Source organism: Cryptotermes secundus, unplaced genomic scaffold (assembly GCF_002891405.2).
Source record: "Cryptotermes secundus unplaced genomic scaffold, Csec_1.0 scaffold299, whole genome shotgun sequence".
NCBI lineage: Eukaryota > Metazoa > Arthropoda > Insecta > Blattodea > Kalotermitidae > Cryptotermes > Cryptotermes secundus.
This window is the reverse complement of record NW_019739215.1, coordinates 164,705-184,677: the sequence shown is the minus strand read 5'-3', so window position 1 is coordinate 184,677 and position 19,973 is coordinate 164,705. Positions and strand designations below refer to the sequence as shown.

The 19,973-nt window shown below is 40.4% G+C and overlaps 2 protein-coding genes across 8 annotated transcripts in view; one reads left to right on the top strand and one right to left on the bottom strand.

The window, feature by feature from the left end:
- LOC111871695 overlaps positions 1-19,973 on the bottom strand; it is a 68,184-nt gene that overhangs the window by 11,744 nt on the left and 36,467 nt on the right. For all 6 annotated transcript variants that reach the window (XM_033754358.1, XM_023864958.2, XM_023864957.2 and 3 more), the window contains one exon: positions 5,556-8,239. In XM_033754358.1, coding sequence (XP_033610249.1) covers positions 5,556-8,239 — 2,684 coding nt within the window. The remainder of the gene's footprint in view (positions 1-5,555; positions 8,240-19,973) is intronic.
- The window catches only part of LOC111871697 (transcription factor Adf-1), a 17,088-nt gene continuing 10,454 nt past the window's right edge, over positions 13,340-19,973 (top strand). The window contains exon 1 of one of the 2 annotated variants that reach the window (XM_023864963.2): positions 13,340-13,712. In XM_023864963.2, the coding sequence (XP_023720731.1) occupies positions 13,532-13,712 (181 nt within the window). In that variant the 5' untranslated portion in view covers positions 13,340-13,531. The remainder of the gene's footprint in view (positions 13,713-19,973) is intronic. The other variant, XM_023864962.2, reaches the window with a different exon arrangement.

Here is a 19,973-nt window from a genome sequence, read left to right as displayed (position 1 = left end):
TAAAATACTTAGAAATATCTTAATGCAGGTAAAATACAGCTTCATTGCCCGAAACCACAGATATAAAAGAAAGCAATATTCAATATGAAGGTTTCAAAAGGATGCCAAAGCTGTTGAAGAACTGAGATGTATTTGTTTTTAGATAAGCACAGATATAAGAATGTCTACAAATCAGAACAAGGATCTGAATGAATGCCAATACAACAGAAAAAAGGAGGGAAATAAATTATTAAATGTCAATATTAAACAATAAAATAAACAGTAACAGAAGACCCGAAATATGAGGGGCAGTCAAATGAAAATGGGCCAGAAGCCAAAACATATTAAAGATCATTTCTTACCTCAAAAGTAATCTCCAAAACTGTTAATACATTTTTCCCACTGGGAGATAAGAGGGTCAATCCCATCCTTGAAAGAGCTGGTGGGCTGTCTATGGAACCACATCTTTACCCAGTCACTTGTCTTCGTCCGATGCAAACCAATGTCCATGAATGTCTCTCATCAGGTCTCCAAAAATGTGAAAATCACATGGGGAGAGATCTGGACTGTAGGGGGGATGTTGAAGCCTTTCCCAACCAAATCTCTGCAGCATATTCCTCACACAGAGCTGGCAGTGTAGTGGAGTGCATTATCATGAAGAAGGGTACTGCCGTTCAATAGCATTCCAGGCCGTTTTGACTTTATGGCACATCTCAGTTTCTGCAGTGTCTTCATAGCGCTGTGCACTGATTGTGGCCCCATGCTCGAGAAATTCGACAGGCAGAGGGCCCTTGCAGTCGAAGAACAACATCACTTTACCGGAACTTGTGTGTACAGCTTTGGATTTCTTCAGTGCGGGAGAATTCACGTGTTTCCGCTCTTGGCTCTGCCGTTTGCTCTAGGGTTCAAAATTGTGGCACCAAGTTTCATCCCCAGTGGCAATACGGGGCAGAAAAGCATACTCTTCCTCATGGTATCGTTGCAAGTGACCCAGTAATGTAGCCATTCTCTGAGTCTTCTGTTCCTCCATGAGTTGATGTGGAACCCACTGCGCGCAGATTTTGTGGTACAGCAGGTATTTTGTCACAATGGTGTGTACGGAACTGTGACTTATTCCCATCAAAATACTAACTTCTTCCACAGTGATCCGTCGGTTTCCCCGGATATTACCAGCCAACACAGCAATAACATCAGGAGTGATGACACGATGAGCCTGTCCTGGGCGAGCATCATCTTGCAGTGACACACATCCTTCTCGGAATCTCTTATGCCATGCCAGCACAAGCGAACGTGACATGCTGTGTTCGCCGTAAACAACAGACATGTGACGATGAAATTCTCTAATTTTGTTAGCTACCAATATAAATTCACAAACCCAGGCAGTCACAGCTATACCAACTTTCATCTCCAATCCTGATATGCAATTCACAGTTCAAGATCAAACCGATCTAATACTTGGAACACTGCATCATCTCAAAATTTCATCACCTAACAGAAGACTGAACCAAATGACTGAACATTCAAACAGCAGCTTAGTTACCAAAACCAGGCACCAGACAGAGACAATGAATGGTGCCAGCCATAAGAGAAGCACCCTACAAGAAAAATCGAAACAGGTGGAAATACTGGGCAAACAAAAATTCTTAATATATCTGGAAACGTCAATTCAAGTGTGGTTTCTTAATCATCTGATGCTAAGATTTTAAGAAAGTTACAGGAAAAACTTCAAGATTCAAAAACTTAAAAAGTTTGGAAGAGACATCCTGCTTAAGAGATGGAATATTTGGTAACGCAGCGTGCAGAGCCGTTACTATGCAAGGACCGCGAGATTGGCGGATATACCACAGCCGTTCCTGGGCAATGGCTAGGTAAACACGTTCCCGTTGTTAGGAGGCAGATTCTTAATAATGCAAAAACTGGACTACAACAATGGAAGAGATGTGTTTTCTAAGTGGTTTGTGCCGAGATGTTATAAGCAGTTAGTTGAAAGTTCTACATGGGAGTCTGTGGAGGGAGGACTTGAGCTGGAGGCAGAGGAACAATAAAATAACCCTCCATAAGGCACTGATCAGATCAGCAACTACCTACGAGTATGCTTGCCTCGCCTGGGAATTAGTGGAAGACACCTACCTCTTACAACTGCAGCGCCCGCAAAACAAGGTTTACGCACCACTGGAAAATTTTCAAGGTTCGTATCGGTACGCGATTTGCACACGGTTTTCAACCTTCCGTATGTATATGACTATATAACAAAACTGTGCAGGTAGCAATAAGAAGTCACACAAAAACTTGAGAATCAACATGTTTGTAGTATAGGGCAAGGTGAAGCCAGGCAGAAAATACTAGGCTGCTGTTGTAGTATAAGATACGTGTACATAAGATAGTCATGATCTGTTTTCCAAACCCTGGACTGATAGAGGAGTTGTATATAATGCAATAGGAAGAATTTTCAATAACATGCTATATATTCCATATACACACTTGACAAAAAACCAAGCATATTCATAAGAGAAACCCTCGTCTTCTCAACAGAGAGGATGTTACACAAGGACTATGACTGCAAGCGTTCAGCTAACAAAATCTCTGGTCGTGAATCTTGAGGGGCCTGGCGCCAAGAGAAATTGACTGGCAGTAAACCGCAGGTCTAACAGTAACTTTGACTTTGACTTTCAGTTAGTCAGTCGTAAGGAAGTTTGTGACGAGAAAACTTCTTCGGTTCAGTTGAGAGCTGGTGGTTAACGAAGTGAGTGCAGAAGATGAAAAATCTTCTCCGTTCGCAGCCGTTACCAGGGAACAACTGGTGAAGACACAGCAGACTGAAAAGTCTTGGCATGTGCTGTAGTGATTTGTGAAATATGGAGATCAACGATGGCATGATAATTAAGTATAGTCGTGAGTTAAAGTGGTCAATAAATCCAATCTCTAATCCAAAATCCCTCTATACTCAATCTTTCTCGTGACAGTTGGTGTCAGAACTGGTTGAACCCCGACTCACGATGTGGAGACCGCAGTAAGAAGTTTTTCGCCATACAATTGATGTGGAACAGATGATTGTACAGCTGCAGGCTGAAATAAGAACCGAGAGATGAAAGGAGAAATGAAAACGATAATCTAAAGGAACGGAAAAAGAACTGACAGCAAGGCTGAAAACCAAGAACGAAGCTGAAATAAAAACCAATAATGAGAAGTACCCTCTTGTCCCTGATGGGTATCCATCAAGCCAGGGTCAGAGACCATTCAAGAAGAAATAATAGCCAAGATGGACGCTCATCAGAAACAAATGGGAACCAGCATGAATGCCTGGCGAAGAGATGATGGCCTGCTAAGAAGTGACAGAGGCCTGTTTGGAAAGTAAGGAGCCAACCTCAGTGGACATAGCGACCATAGCAAAGCATGACGAGGTCCTTCAAAAAGAGGCCGCAGTGAAAAGCGGTATGGGGGCTGGCAGCCAGCTGTAGGGTGCCACCGACAGCTGAAGAAATGGACCCAGGACGGCGCGTCTCAGAAGAAGTTTGCCGCCGCCGAGCACAGAGGGACGACGCACCATTCCATTCCTTTCAACATGACAGTCAGAAAGACTTTCACACTGGAGGTCGCAAAGCGAGTGGTCGAGTTTTCCATCGATTTACAGGGAATGAGTGACTAGACATTGTGGAGGGGTCACCCTCTCTGAAACGAAAGAAATGACTGCACACAGAGCAAGAGCCGGAGATTAAGATCACCGGCCATTCTAGCTAGTTTTGCCCGAACCGACAGAATGACGGATGATGGTAGCAAACCAGGACCAACTGGCACTTTATGAGGGAACCGCTCGGGACGAGCATCCTTCAGAAGGAAGCAGCGATAGCAGTTGGAGAGTAATCTCCGTGAGAACCGAACCACGGGGAACGACATGCGAGACCGACCACATACGTCACAAGCATTGTCTTTGGAAAAGATTAAATGGCGGTAGGCTTTTAGGGTATTTGGGATGAAGAGCAGTAAGGAGGAAGCAATGTAGTGCGTAGACCCGTTACTAGGTAGCGACCGCGAAACAAACAGGTTCCCACGGCAACGAGTTCGAGCACAACAATAGAGGAACTCTTGGAACAGTGTCTTCTACGCGGCGCGTGCTGAGATGTTATAACCATGACAAGTTTAGAAGTTGGTTGTGAGGCAGTCTGTGAAGAGAAGACATATCTGCTTCTGTAGAGGCAGCGGGTAATGAAGTGAGCGCGGACACCGAAGAATCTCTACTGTTAGAAGCCGTTATCAGGGAACGACTGGTGAAGACACAGTAGACTGGAAAGACTTCACCTGTGCTGTAGTGATTTGTAAAGGGTGGAGATCAGAGATGGCACTATAATTAGGTGTAGCCAAGAGTCGCGTGTTAAAGTGACCAATAAATCCATTTTCCATTCCAAACCCCATCTACAGTCATTCCTTCACGTGACAATACATTATAATAAATATTCACTGAGAAAGCATCATGTTCAAAATGTGGATTTCAATATACAGATGTAAATCAACTGAATAATTCACTGAATCACTGCTTAACAATTTGTTACTTCTACTTCATTATGATTTATTGGAAGACAGCAAGCTATGGTCCTCAAAGGACCGAAATTTGAAATCCTTCAAAACATAACTATGCTGAAAATATTGGTGTAATAGGTAACTGGAAAGGGCATCTTATAAGCTTCAAAACGAGCACAGAATGAGCTCTGTCTCTCAATTAGGGCAACAACTGTCATTTTTCTAAGGCAACTTGTGCCCACAAATAATTCTTTCGACAAATTCCGATGTTTGTTCTAAAAAAAAATTCTAATGTTCATAAAGCAACAAAATTTGATTGCAATATTTATCTCCACTGGGACTACAATCTCAAAAACAACTGTTCAATTCTGAGGGGCTGGGTAGAAAATGTCTCTTTTCTGTGTTACATGATGTGGAAATGGCCAAGTTCTTTTTGCACATTCTACCTTCTGGGATACAATGCTGTGTAGCCCTTTGAAAACAACCAACTTTCCAGAGGAACATGTCACCTACATCTTCGGGGCTGAAGAGTGAACCAAACATTAAACCAAAACATCAGTTGACTTTCAACAGACTGCAAGGTATTATATCCCAGAATTTATTTATATGTTTATGTTTATATATATATTTATGATAATGTGTTTAAAGAACTGAATTGGCCAGTTAGTGTCACTCAGTCTGTTGTCAAGCCATTCTCATACTGGTCCCATAGAAATTAAATGGAAAAGTGATTTAATACATTTACTATGTTTCAGTTTGAAAAGAAATACAGAATTCAAAGTCAGCAAAGCAGCAAGACATGCTTTAAATAATATTTACCTGAACTGTCTTATCATAAAGAAGAGGAAGGAAGAAAAGAGGAACATTTCGAAGGGAGAGAAACAGAACGAGCTGGAAAGAATCTTGGGAGAAGGGACAGCAGTATACTTTAATGTATCAGCTAATCCTCACTGTTGTATCTAACAGTATTATAACAGCAATGTAGTATGAAGAGACCACAATTTATGTACCCAAAAGAATAAATCTTTTCCCTCCACTGCATGTGTATAAACTGTTATTACCTGCTGCTGTCTGGATGATGATGCAGTTGGCTGAGCTATGATAGAAATGGCAGAGTTTAAGTTAAGGGTAGTAACTGGCTGTGACACAGCAGGTGCTGCTGACTGCATTGCCGCAGGTGGCCGTGACTGCCGCTGTTGCTGCTGTGGACTCTGCGATGTCCCACTACGGCCCCCTGTTCCTCCTGCAGGCGTGACTGTAATGCCTCGGGTGGCCAGAATATTAGCAACAGCCTTTGCATCACTTTTGTTCTTCCCTCCACCTGCTATAGGCTGCCCAGCACCTGATCCTCCTTGAGGCTGCCGCACAGACAGTGTGATAGAATCTGTTAAGTGAATCATTGATTCAGGTCGTCCAGTGTTATTTGCAGCACCCTGAACATTTCCGATCACAGGTCCACTGTCTGTCCTTTTCTGCAATGCTATTACATGACAATCAGCATCATCGTGTCTGTCTGGTAGAAGGACATCCACCCTTCTTTGTTTATTTGGAGAGCTACCAGGCTGATTAGGCACAACAGCTGGCCGTTTCTGTTGTAACCCCATTCTTGGCTGCTGCTGGACTATATTTGGTCGCTGCATACTGTGTTGGGAAGGGGCCCGTGGACGATTTAGCTGTTGAACCATATTACCATAAGGCCTGGGAGTGGGCAAGGAACCTGCAGGTGCAGGGTAATTATTCTGAGGCTGAGGGTAGGGTTGTTGATTGTACATTTGTGGTGGCATCATATGCTGCTGTTGGGTTTGCTGTGGATGATTAGGATACTGGTGTTGCATTCCTTGAGGTGTTCCAGGTACACTTGCAGATCCTGGCACACGATATAGAGGAGGTGGACGCCGAACTGGAGACTGAGGATAAGGCTGCTGGGGGGGCATCAGTTGATGAAGTTGTGGAGACATCTGCTGGACAACTGGCTGTGGTGCATGATGGTTCATCTGATGGGGAGATAACTGTTGTGCTGGAACTGGTAGACGCTGAACTTGTTGAGCCAACTGTTGCACAGGTGGTGGCTGGTGATGTGGTATTGGGTACTGCTGAGATGATGATGGTTGTTGTTGTGACGGAGGTTGTCCACTGTTGCCATGAGCGATGTGCTGATGAGACGCCAATTCACCCAAATTTGCAAACATTTGATTCCCACAGTCTTGGTGTCCACATTTATAATGTCCGGCCCTTGCCCGATGTTCTTCCAAGTTTGATGTCTGTTCACCACACACGTCACAGCATGCTAATGCACCAGTTTCTCCAAGGCGTTCTAATGAAATATATTCTGAACCTAAGCCATCAATTACATTTCCAGCTACACCAGATGCTGGTGTAGTTACTGCTATAGTCTTATCACTACCTGAAGGATCACAAAGGAAGCCACGAAGCAGGGACTCTGATGAACTTCCTTCACTTAAATTTCCTGAATTATCATTCTCAACCCCTGGATCTGCTGATGTATGTTCTGGTATCATTAAAGGATCTCGTTCCTCTATTCTCTCTGTATTCGATGTTGGATCATCAGTAGCAGTTGTAGGTACACTGCCAATATCATTCCAATTGAAATTTCCCGTTTCTGAAGGTATGGATGTTTCATCACTTTGATCATTATTGTGCTCATCTCTGCCTCCAGACTGAGACTGCAGTTCTGGATTATCCACAGATGGAGATTGCTGATTCTGTGCTGATGCCGAATGTTGAAAACTGGAGTCTCCTGAGGTTGGAGGCGGTGCAGGTGATGTTGTGGGAAATGCTGGTGAGCCAGCTTCTGCTAAGGTTGTATTACTGACTTCAACCATTGTTGGAGATGGCAGACTATCACAGGATCCTTCTTCAGGAGCAATAAATTCTGGGCGAAGCTGCTCACTGGGAGTTGGACTGGGGCATGCTGATCTAATTCCTTGTTGATGATCAATATCCAAGTTCAAGTCACCTATGGCATCAAGACAAGTGTCCTCAATTTCTTTTTCGTTCTCAACTCCCCCCTCAAACTTATCTTTGGTCACTTCCTCTTCACTCTCAAGCCCTTCTTCACTCTCGTCCTGTTCCACACTTTCCACGTTGTTAATGCCACTGTTCTCTTCCGATGACTCCAATGCACTTTCTGACGTCCGTCCCGCCCCCTCCCCTTTCTCTTCCCCTTCCCCTTCCACACTTTTACTATTCCACTCCACGTCTTCACTCTGAGTAACAACCTCCGTCTTAACTTCGTCTAGGACTCCGTTTGTAGGATATAGACCTCCTGGTCCTATAAGAATCTTCTGTGGTATAACTTCAAATGATGGTTTATCTGTAGTAGCGTCAGTAGCCAATTTAAGAGTCAATTTCAAAGGTTCACTTACTTTACTCTTCTTAACTTTTGGAACTATGTATGACCTGGTGTGTTTACGAGCAAAATTACATCTTCTCCTCTTGTGTCCACTCTTTGATGCCTTGTTTGAAATTATACGACGAACATAGGAAGGATTGAGTCGCTGGGCTATTACATTTGGTAGCTGAACATGACACAGATGATGATGGTAGAATTCATCACAAGAATGAAAGTTCCTGTCACAGTATCTGCAATATAAGCTATTATTACCACACTGTTGATGTGTATTCTGCGAATGTTCCTTTCCTGTATCTTGTTCTTCTACTGCCTTACTCTTATTTTCTGCCCAGTCACTCACAGCACTGTTGAGTTTCCCATTTATCAAATCATCTGGAATCAAACAGAATGAATTCAATAAGTTCAAATTGGAATACTAAAGAAAAGTTGTGAATATCTGATTTCTCTGAAGCCATTATAGCTGATTTTCCAAAACTCAAATCCTATGGCATACAATATAAGATATATAGGTTACAAACAATTCAAGCCAGAGATGAAATAAGTCTGGTCTAAACGTTAATAATCAGGTCCCAAATATAAAAAATCTACGTACTCATGACACATTAAACATTGTTCAAAATTCTTCAGAATGTTCAATGTACAGTTTGTCGCATTTTTCTTCTAAAATTTAAAAGCACTTCAGTCACCACCTTTACGGTGATTTGTGGGCAGAAGAAGGATTTGGACCAAAATACAGCACTATCCAATAGCCCCTTCTTATTGGACAGCACCATGCTCTAGCCCCCTAGCCCTTACTTCCGCCACAAGACTATCGCAAAGTTCCCGGACTGTTACTGTTAAAACTGCCTCCATGAAAGAAGATGAGAGGGGAGGTCAAGATCACATTTCCGCAAGCCCACTGCATCAGTCTGCCACATGACACCATACTGTGAAAATGGAATGTTTTTTACAGTTCGTGTTTCATTTTGTCTGTGATGGATGGCAAAATTGAGCAACGTGTCTGCATCAAGTTCTGCGTGAAGCTCAGTAAATCCTCTACTGAAACCCTTGAAATGTCCCCCCCTTCTGCTAATGAGACCTGTGTATTTTTCAATCAGCAACCCAGCAAGACCTTTAATTTTTGAGACACTCGTTATGGTGGTATAATACCTAAACAGCGTGTCACTGTACTACTTGTGGGCAAGGTTGATGGTACTAATAAATTGCCACCTCTTGTAACTAGAAATTATAGACGTCAATGTTGCTTCAAGAATGTCAAGAGACTGCCTACAAAATACGAAGCTAATACAAATTTGCTGATGGCCATCAAAATATTTAAAGATTACTGCAAAAAACCAGATAGACAACTGGGTACTAAAAACCGCAAAGCCTTGCTTTTCATTGATCAGCATGCTACCCATCCAAAGACCACCACACTTCTCAGTAATATCAAAGCTGCATTTCCCCCAAATAACTGTGCCAGCCAGCTACAACCTTTAGATTTTGGAACCATCCATCCATTCAAGTGTCATTACAGAAAGCAGATGATTCAGAAGACTGTAGCCATGACAGATGGGGACTATTCCAAGATGATACATAGATGAAGCCTGAAGATATATAACAGCCACTGTAGTGAAGAACTGCTTTGTGAAGTGTGGTTGCTCAAATGATTATGTCAGCAGTAACAACAACAGTGCAGTGAAACTCAGTGACGATGAAGAGGATGACTGGCTCAGTTTGCAACCTCTTGGAGTGCAGTTTAAGGACTACACAACATGTGACAGTGTTCTTCATGTCTGTGGAATCCAGGAAGTTGACCAGGTGTTAGATCAGCATTTGACTACGTCAGAAGAAGTTGCAAAATATAAAGCAACATTTCTTGATACACTGAACGAACTGGAAACGGCCAGAAAATATGTGTGTCAATTTGATACAGAGAGCATTATTACTGTAATGTCCAACAAAGTTGAAAATAAATTATACAGTCTAAGAGATTTTTTTTTGTAAAAAGAAAAAAGAAAAAGACCTGTTGAATGGTTAAAGAAACAGTGCAACTGGGTATGTACCATATTTGCCAGTCTATCCAAGCAAATGACGGGGTAGTGCCTTGAAACAGACCACGACCATTTTCTTCCTTCGGCCCTTCCATTAGTCAGTTATAAATGCTCTCTCTCATTTTACTGATGCCACATAAAAACAGCAGCTGATAAAGCATCATAAAATAAACAAAGAACCATATTCATATCTACATATACACAGTTAAGTATTTAAACACGTATTTTTTAAATGATCTACAATATAAAGAAGAAAATGAAATCTTCTTTACATTATATCATTTTAATTTCACCGCTTTTGCACTTATTTTGAAAAGTCCCTTAAAAATGTAAAATCGAGGTTTCACTCTGTACTGAATAAACAACCACAGACAACAGGTATGGGGTGATCCTCCAACTTGTGGGCTGAGCAGGGCCAAAAAATTCCTCACAGTAGACAGCATGTTACATAGGACCCTACAGGGCTTCTACAGATTCTTTGGAACAACCTACACAACAGAAAATGACAGGAAAATTAGATAGGCATAAGTTGAGTGGGACTACACATCAGATAAGACAAAACTGTTACTGACCTAGCAGACAATTACATATTTTCTGTGGACATGGGAAAGTCAATCATGACCTAGGTACAGGCTTTTTAGACACAAGAATGGCAGAGTCTGTTTGTGACATGATGGCATCCTTAACAAGCAGTCAGTGCTTAAGAATGTGCATGTCTCTACTGAGGATAAAAATATGTTACAAAAGGAATTTTTATAAGAAACTAAGATATGAATTTCATAGTTCCCTAGCTGCCATATAAAAATTTTGTTTGGAAACTCCAAACCAAGAGTACAGAACGAAGACATTTTCAAACTCACAGTTTCACATCAGAGTTTACATGAAATTAGTAATGATAATGGGGTTATAGGGGTAAATTCTGCCACATACAAAAATCTAATGTTCCCTTACTATACCATTCATACACTAAATGCTGTAGTTGAATGTCCAGCACTCCTACATCATATTCAAGAGATCAGATATAGTTCAGACATGGGCTATCCTGATTGAGTTTTCATGTGGAACTAAGGAATTCAGTACCTTCAAACAAAGGCAAGTAAAGTATCTCAAATTAGGCCATGATCACTTCATTCCAGGTCCTTTTCACTTCATTATTCAATAATCATCCAGTCATTCAATGCTACTGAATGTGTCACTAACTGCTGTCTTTACTAATGCTAATGCACAACACCACACACCCACCACACACTGTGGAGGAAACATACAACCCAGGGGCATGTGAGTACAAAGTAAACAAACATAACATAATAACAATACCAAACAATTAGAAAACAACATTAATCTATGGATATTATAAATTACAGATGACAGTTGTAACTGAAAAGTAGGATATGAACGCGAGGGGCAAGCTGCTAAGACAAAACAACCTGGACAGACATATATTTATGAACAATGGACAACACCCTGTGTGAGGTAAAATAAAATGCACCAAAATAACGTGGTTATAATAGAAACTTTAATGGATTTTATCTGGTTTCACCTTGAAAAGAGAACGATTGCGTGTGATTTTAACAGGGACTAAGACAGTGTAGCAGTTTTAACATAATTTAGTAAAATATTTTTAACATATCAAGACATCTGAAGATGGCCGTTTGGGGCCAAAACATGTAGTGTCAAAGTGTATAATGTTAAATTAAAATTAAGTAGTGAATAAACAAGTGTTGCAATACTGACTGACAATAAATACATGGACATTAAGTTACACACTTGCAGCAGAATGCTGGAATACAGAATTACAAAATAATGAGACTAGGAAATTAGAACACTAAAATGATCTTCATTATAACAGCTGTATACAAACAAACAAAAAATTAAGTTCCAATGCAGATCACTGATCACAGGACAGATAATCCTCTGAAGGAATAGAATACCGCTAATTTCTTTAGGTTTCAAGAACATAATTAACAGTACTTAGGAAAACAAAATTAACTTTGAAGACCTTGGCCTAGACTGGAACAATGAATATAATGGTTGTTGTACATGTATAAAAAGTGTGGAATGATGTGGACTGTACTTATTTGGTTCAGGCCAGGAACCAATGCCAAGCTCTTGTGAACTTGGTAATGAACTTTTGGGCTGCACAAATGACAATTTCCTGGCTAAAGGAGGGTCTACCAGATTCTCAACAAAGACTGCTCCATGAAGTTAGTTGTGAGGTAAGAACTGTTGGAGCTTTTAGTGCCTAATGAAACATCTCTTAGATGCCAGTGCAAGGGAAATCAAAATCAGATAAATGAATCACATTTACATAAAAACTGCATCAACACTGCCTCAAGAAAATGGCTGTTATTGAGGAAGATGTTAATAATTTAACTTTAGATTACATTGTTGGAAAAAGTGAAACTGTATCTCACAAATTCAATTTTGTACAGCTTCTTAAATTTAGCAGGAGGTTTTTAAATTGTACAAAATCACCTACCATAATTTAGCCATAAAATTTGTTACTTATTTTAATACTAATATTTATGGCACGAGATAAATAGCATATTACTCTATACGCATCATATAAGCTCTGAATTCGCGTGTTTGTATGTAACCACTTCTACATACAGCAGGGAAGGAAGTCCCCCCAAAATGTTGGTAAACATCTACCAGGCTACAAAGCGTCACATCTCAGAAGAGAATAGATATGGTGCTGATCCTTATCAGCAACACAGTGACTATACTACGGGCTGGCCGACCGGGATTACCGTATTTACGCATGTATAGGCCGCAGCACAATTTTCAGACAGAAATTATACAAAAAATAATTTTCTTGGAATATTATTTCAGGAGTAGAAATTATTCCGAAATTTGGCAACGTTTAACATTCCTAAGTTCGCAACTGGCGAAAATAATTCGAATATAAGCCGCACCCCAGTTTTCCTCTTGAATTTTTGGCAAAAAATGTGCGGCCTATACATGCGTAAATACGGTATATTCTCAGCAGAGGTAGGGTTTGCCTTCTTTGCTACCACGTGCAGATCGGTCCTGTGGCCTAACCAGCCTGCACTAAAACAGCAATGCAAAATCACCTTATTCCGTGCTGCGAGTTTTTTGACAGTGTTCATTACATTGACAGGATCTCTGTGAATGAAACAGTGGTCAGGAGTACTGGTACTGCCAGAAATAGGATTTTACGGCGTGCCGCTGCATGCAATCAAACACTATCCCTGTGCAGACGACAGGAATATGGCGACAGACGCAGCAAGAAACACGCAATGGCCGACCGAACAAGCATCGAACACACAACACGTCATGCTGACGTTACACGAAACGTTATTCTTGTACCTCGGTCGTGTCGTTTGTTCAGTTTTACTGTCTCAATCCGTTAGCGCAAGGCGGGGAGTGGTGCGGGAGTTCCGTACTCCTGATACGTACTTCGACCGGTTTGCGAGCCGTACGCCTGTTCCCGAGCCCCAGCATTCCCTCCCTTCCCTCCCATGCCCAATGTGCTGCAGATGTCCTGCAGACGCAGTACGTACGGACGTATTCGTCCCTTTCACACCTTGCATATATAATCAACTGATTTCATATAAGGCGAAGACAGTAAACTTTAGTGCATTACACGCGATTGTATGCCACACTCTTGATGACTACGTTCGTAGATAACTCAAACACGTCATGTGGAAATACGGCAGTTTCGGACGCAAAGCTCGTCCACGAAGTAGAAAAACATCCCGCACTGTACAATCCACAAAGAAGAGGTTACAAAGACAGTGCTACAATGGACAGATCATGGCTGCTGATTGCAAATGAACTGGGCATGAAACGTAAGTCTGTCTGTCTCTCTCTCTCACTGTGTTACCAAAATATTCTGGAGGGGGCACCAACAGATTACTGTGTACGATCCAATTTCCATGCATCTAAAATCCTCACAACATAACTCCCTCAGATGTATCTTAATGTACTGTCCATCTCCCTCCTGTTCTTCCAAGTGGGCACTGTCCTACCAAAATTCTCTATGCCTTGCTTTGTCTCCCTTATCCCACAATCTGAATATTACTATGTCACTTGGGCACGGGGTAGCATAGTTGGTTGAGGCACTATGCTACAAGCCGGTAGGGCGCGGGTTCAAGTCCCGATGAGGTATTTGGATTTTTTCCAATTGACCTAATCCTTCCAGCAGCACTATGGCCCTGAGGTCGACTCAGCCTCTAACAGAAATGAGTACCAGGAATATTCTCTGGGGTAAAGGGCGGCCGGCGGTAGGGCTGAAAACCTTGCCGCCATCTATGAGCCGACTGTCTAGAAAATGTGGGAACCTCAACAACTCACAACCCTATGGGCATCCACGGCCTGTTATAGGGATACCTTTGCTTTTACGTTTTTTTTACACTTGTGTTAATCACGAAGTTCCTCATTTATCAAGGCCTACTATCCTAAATTTTGTCCTTACTTCCTCCACCTTTAAGTTGAAATATTTTCCTGAGCAACTGTAATTTGCATTCCTTCTTCATACTAAATGACCATATTCCATGCCATACAAGGCAAGTAGCAATACTGTTCTGGTTCTGACATTTAGTGTAATAATAAAGAGCACAATGTCTAGCAACTTTGGCCTCTTTGAACATGACATCCTCACTAAACTTCATTAAAAGTTAATTTAGGCTAACAGTGAATTAGGACTGTCACTTTGCTTAAAGCTCTAAACTTATACTTACAATCTTCTGAACTCTACACCTAACTGAAGAATACTACAAATGAAAGATTTGAGACTTTCACGGCGGTGACTATGAAGAAAGCAGTCTTTTGGGATTTGGCACCGTGTAGATGTGGTGTTAACCGACGTTTCGGAGGAACGTATCGCCTCCATCTTCAGGGTAGAAGAAAAAATATAAGAAATCTGCAAGCAAAGAGAAATATATTTCCAACACAGTCTGCTTTTACCGGTTCTCACGGTCTCTTCGCTTGCAGATTTCTTATTTTTCTTCTACCCTGAAGATGGAGGCGATACGTTCCTCCGAAACGTCGGTTAACACCACATATACACGGTGCCAAATCCCAGAAGACTGCTTTCTTCACTACAAATGAAGTTAATTTTTTTTCCCCCTTGGCACTACAGCCCCAGTGGGCCTAGGCCTACCTCCATGAACTTCTCCGTTTACTTCGGTACAAATGAAGTTTATACCTTAGATAAATGCTTAACATTACATATACTATTTTCATTCAGTCTTCTGAATCTTCGTCAATCTGACAAAGATACTCTGTAAACTGTACATATGCAAGATCTCAGAACTATAAGCATGCATATTTTAAACTTCTTAAAACTCTTGGTTTCATCTGCTCATTGCCTTATGTTAAATTTCAAACACAAAATCACTTACTGCTACCTACACGCAGGAAAACAAACAGAATAAATGCACACACACACATCCATGCCTTAAATTGAATTCAAACCCACGATCCCAGCGTTCAAGTGGGAGAAGACAGTTCATGTCTTAGACTGCACAACCACTGTGATCAGCAATATTTTATTATACAATGGAAATATTACCTGTCTTTAAAATATCACAATCACACTCTGTAAAAACTGGCTACTTATTAAGCATTTGGGTTATGGGATTACTGCAGATTTTAGTTTACAGTATTTCTTGTATTAACTTCTGGTATTATGGCATGTAGGATGGCAGAGTGGACATTAATGGTGACTCAGATCTATTTAAAACGAAGTTTTAAATAATCTAATTTTCATCTTCTAATAACAGGATATCACAAGTTTAACAGAATGATAGCACTAATACCCTCCTCCCCTCACATGAACTTATTGTACAGGTAGCATCAAATCTTTTCAGGTTCTTCTTATGGATGCTTGGGCAGTTCTGTAATCTTATGAATATCCAATGTTTCTAGCAAGACAGTATGGCACGCCCTAATAAGCCATTCATGCTTCACTATTAACAAAAGGAATTTCCATACAATACAAGCAAATATGTATTTAACATACAAGTACAGAAAATTTTTTGACATTCACAGCAACAATGGTATATCAAATCTAATATAAACATGTATTATATACAGAAATATTTTTAAATCACTTTTAAAACTGCACTTTTTTCCAGTGACTCAGTGTTCTAGTAATATTACTCCCAATTTAAAAGTTCATATGGTCACCACATAGTGGTGCTGTATGGAATGATGGAAGGGTTCCAACAGAATCTGTAATTCATGAAAATGAGGTAGTTAATTGGAGAGACACACATGCATATGTAAGCACATCTTGTTTCCTCCAGTACATCATACATCCTGTACATCATAAACTCTGGAAACAAGGCTGTATGTATATCTAATTCCCAACCAAATCTGCAAAGAGAAAAAAGTAGACTTTTCAACACCTAATTTGGCATTCCATTAGAAATATAAGTAATAAAATTTAAGTTGAACAACTGTGAATTGTGATGAAGTTTGAGCCCAGAAAGTCACAAAATTATGTTTTGTACCATACTGGACAAATAAGAACTTATTTCCACAGTACTAAATTTCTTAAAAATGTCTTATGGCATACCTATAAAAAAATGGGAGCTACGAACTTATAAATCTGTTCATGACGTACTAGATTTCTGGAAAGCTACTGAAATGTCATGTTTTATAATACAAATGTGTACATGCATAATATTTATAAACATATTTGCCAAAATGGGGCTACTAGACTTTGTCTTCAAACACCAAAATAAAATGATTCAAAATTGTGGTAAACAGCAAGAGTTAACACCTATCTTATTGAAGTTACCATAAATGTATGCATTGTTTACAGTACAGTATTACATTAACATGAAATCCATAGCAAAAGAGGATGTGTGGGATTTGTGACACTATGCTTTATTCCTGTACATGAGACTCTTGACAGTGAATCAGACTTCCAACATAATGAGTGTGAAACAATGTGGCAGTACCTCAAATGGGAGGTGTTCCACATCAGAAAGACAAAACCGTTCATGGGCACAGAAGTCAATAAATTATCACCTTAGTTCTTAGAGGTTCTCTCTCTACATTTTTCAGAACAGAGAAAACAAGGAGACAGTGTCTAAAACATGAACAGCTGAATATAATATACATCTGATGGAAAGCAGGGATGCAATTCTGAAATATGGATGGTAAAGAATAGTTTACACTTTGAATACTATGCAAAATTTAAATTCTGACTTCGTTATTATCCCCTTATAGCTTGAGACAGAAGCTTGGAAGTAATGTGAACAAAATGTGGAAATTCTAGTGGTTTCATCTCCATTTGTTTCTAATTAGGCACTGGTGCAACATAACACTAATTCTCATACAAACAAAAATGTATAAATATATGTGCTTTGTATGTACAAGTAACTCTTGGGAAAGGCTGAGAGGGGATTGTATTTTGTGATCTCTTATGCTCTGTAGGTCTTAGAAAGACTTCAAATTTAGTTATTTAGACATTTTTATAATATGTAACATCAACTACAAGCACAGAAGGAAACACTGACCTCAAATCATTCTTTTTGTCTTCTGAAAGCATTACAGTAGTTTTAATTTGAGCTGCAATAGGCAGAGTTATCATCTTCTTGCAAGTCTTGTGAGGCTATGTATGCCTTCTGCCTTCTTTCTCCCTTACAAGTTTTATAACAGCAAAATTACAATTAAAATTTAACCTGAACATAACTGTAAGTAAACCTTCATGGGAATATAACAGACATTTAGCTTTAGCAGAAGTCCAGGGTTTCTATCTGAATCACTACTAAATTACGTTTGTTAACAGATACAAGATTTTGTGTGAGTGAGAGTGAGGTAAACATTTATTTTTAAGTTTGAAGTGAATTGCAGTGACACTGTACACTGCATGTCTCTTGCATCAAACCATGACAGGCTTGAAATACTTCTGTTCAGTACAAATAATATTTTCATTATTTTACATAAACTGAAGACAGCCACTGACATGATGGAGTGCTTATTTTGTGGGATACACAAGTCCAACCATAAAATTAAATGGCTTATCTCAGGATATTCTACAGACATTTTTCTGTTAGTTATTTCTAAGTAAATGACATTACTTGCTTCCATGAAATGTTGTCAAATGGTGATCTGTGAGTTAAATAAAAGGTAAAAGTAAAGCTGTCCCTGTAACAGTCCCTGAACGCCCATAGGTGTGTAAGAGGTTGAGGCTGCCACATCTTCTAGACAGTCAGCTCAGAGATGGTAGTAAGGTTGTCAGCCTTACATGCCCACCACCCTTTACCCCCAGCAAGATTCGTTTGTCAGAGGCTGAGTTGACCCCAGGGCCATATTGCAGTTGGAAGGATTAAGTAAACTGAAAAAGTCAACCTCATCAGGAATCAAACCTGCAACCTTTCAGCTTGTAGCATAGTGCCTCAACCAATTATGCTACCGCGTGCACATCTGTCGGTTAATGAACCCAATTTTAGCATTTGCTTTGCCTTTCATTGTAAAACCCACAATTTCACTGACATTATTCAAACAGTTGCAAAATGTGAAAAGGTGAACACTGATGAGACATGCTGGCTAGCCAACATGACTTTTTTTTTGTGGCGCTACAGCCCCAATTTGGGCCTAGGCCTACTCCATGAAACTCTCCGTTTCACTTCGGTTTACTAGATCTTACACATTCGGTAGGACTCCTTGGGCGAGTGATCAGCTTGTCGCAAGGCCTCTACCTGTAGACAAACACAGAAAAACGCACACAAACATCCATGCTCTGAGCGGGATTTGAACTCACGATCCCGGCTTCTGAGCGAGCGAAGACAGTGCATGCCTTAGGCCGCTCGGCAGCCAGCATGACTGACCTTGTTAATATCACTAATATCCGTGCATTGGCAATTGTCAATTGACCAGGGAATGATGATCATTTGGGTATCTGTCAGTGGATAGAATCATAGACTGTATCTTAATCAGAACTTGCTACTTCATTAGTAATTCTACCTAATAAACATTCATTTCAAAATGCACAATATGTCTCTCAACAAAGAGAAGTTTTCAGTTTAATTATAATGTAGCTTGCTGTATAAAGGAAACTGGAGACATTAGCTCTGGGCAGGGCAATCACATTTTGGGGGTCAAACCAGATAATGGCAGTGATTCCATTTTCTTCGTTTTTTTATACTTCTCTATCTCTGTCCCTTCCTTCTTTTCCTTGCCATTTTCTCACCATGCGCTCTTAATGGAAAGAACGGAAAATTTCATTAGGAGACTGATGTATCTTAACTCTGCCTCACAGCTGTCACAATAATCTTTTTTTTTTATTGGCTTGTGGAAATGAATGTTAAATTCACAGGTAAAAATCTTTCGATAAGCAACGAGTTTTGTGGCATCCTCAACACTACCTTTATACAAGCCATACACTTTTGACACATTAAGGTCTCAACTTAAGTACCTGTATTTACAAACTGGAAGATTGACGGCAGTGAAGCTCAATGACCAGAAAGGGCTTCATGGGATTCCTTCCTTTCTCAAGTCTCAACTCTGATGTCCTTTTACCCACATTTTTTTTTATTTTAATTTGGTACACCTGTTTCATATCAGGAAAATAACAGTCTTTTCTGATTTATATGGAGTGTCACTTGGAAAGATTCTTCACAAACACAGACAAGTTCACCATTAACTTTAAAAAGGTATGGATAAGAAAACTTTCTCCAGCTGTTATCAGTTAATGTATGGGTGTAGGTTTTAAGTGTATGACTAACATATTGTCACGTGTTGGGTGTATAACGAGACAAATAACTTCACGCCGTATTGGATATAGCAAATTTTATTTCACATTCACTCTTACAATCACACAATTTACAGATTCACAACTACTGCCATCGGCAGTATCAGAAATACTAGACTGACTACAATTGACTGGCTGACTTCCTGGCCAACTCGTAACTTGTAACTAACTTGAATAGTCTTCACTGCTCCTTATTTAGCCCGGTTCCGGACAACACAGAAAACAGCCACGTAACAGGCACCATTGTTGTCTGGCACCATGCTGCTAGCAACGCTGTCGGGAGTTGTTTATGGCTGCATAGCAACCGCGGCATCCCTTGGTCACGTCACCGCTGGCGGGGCAG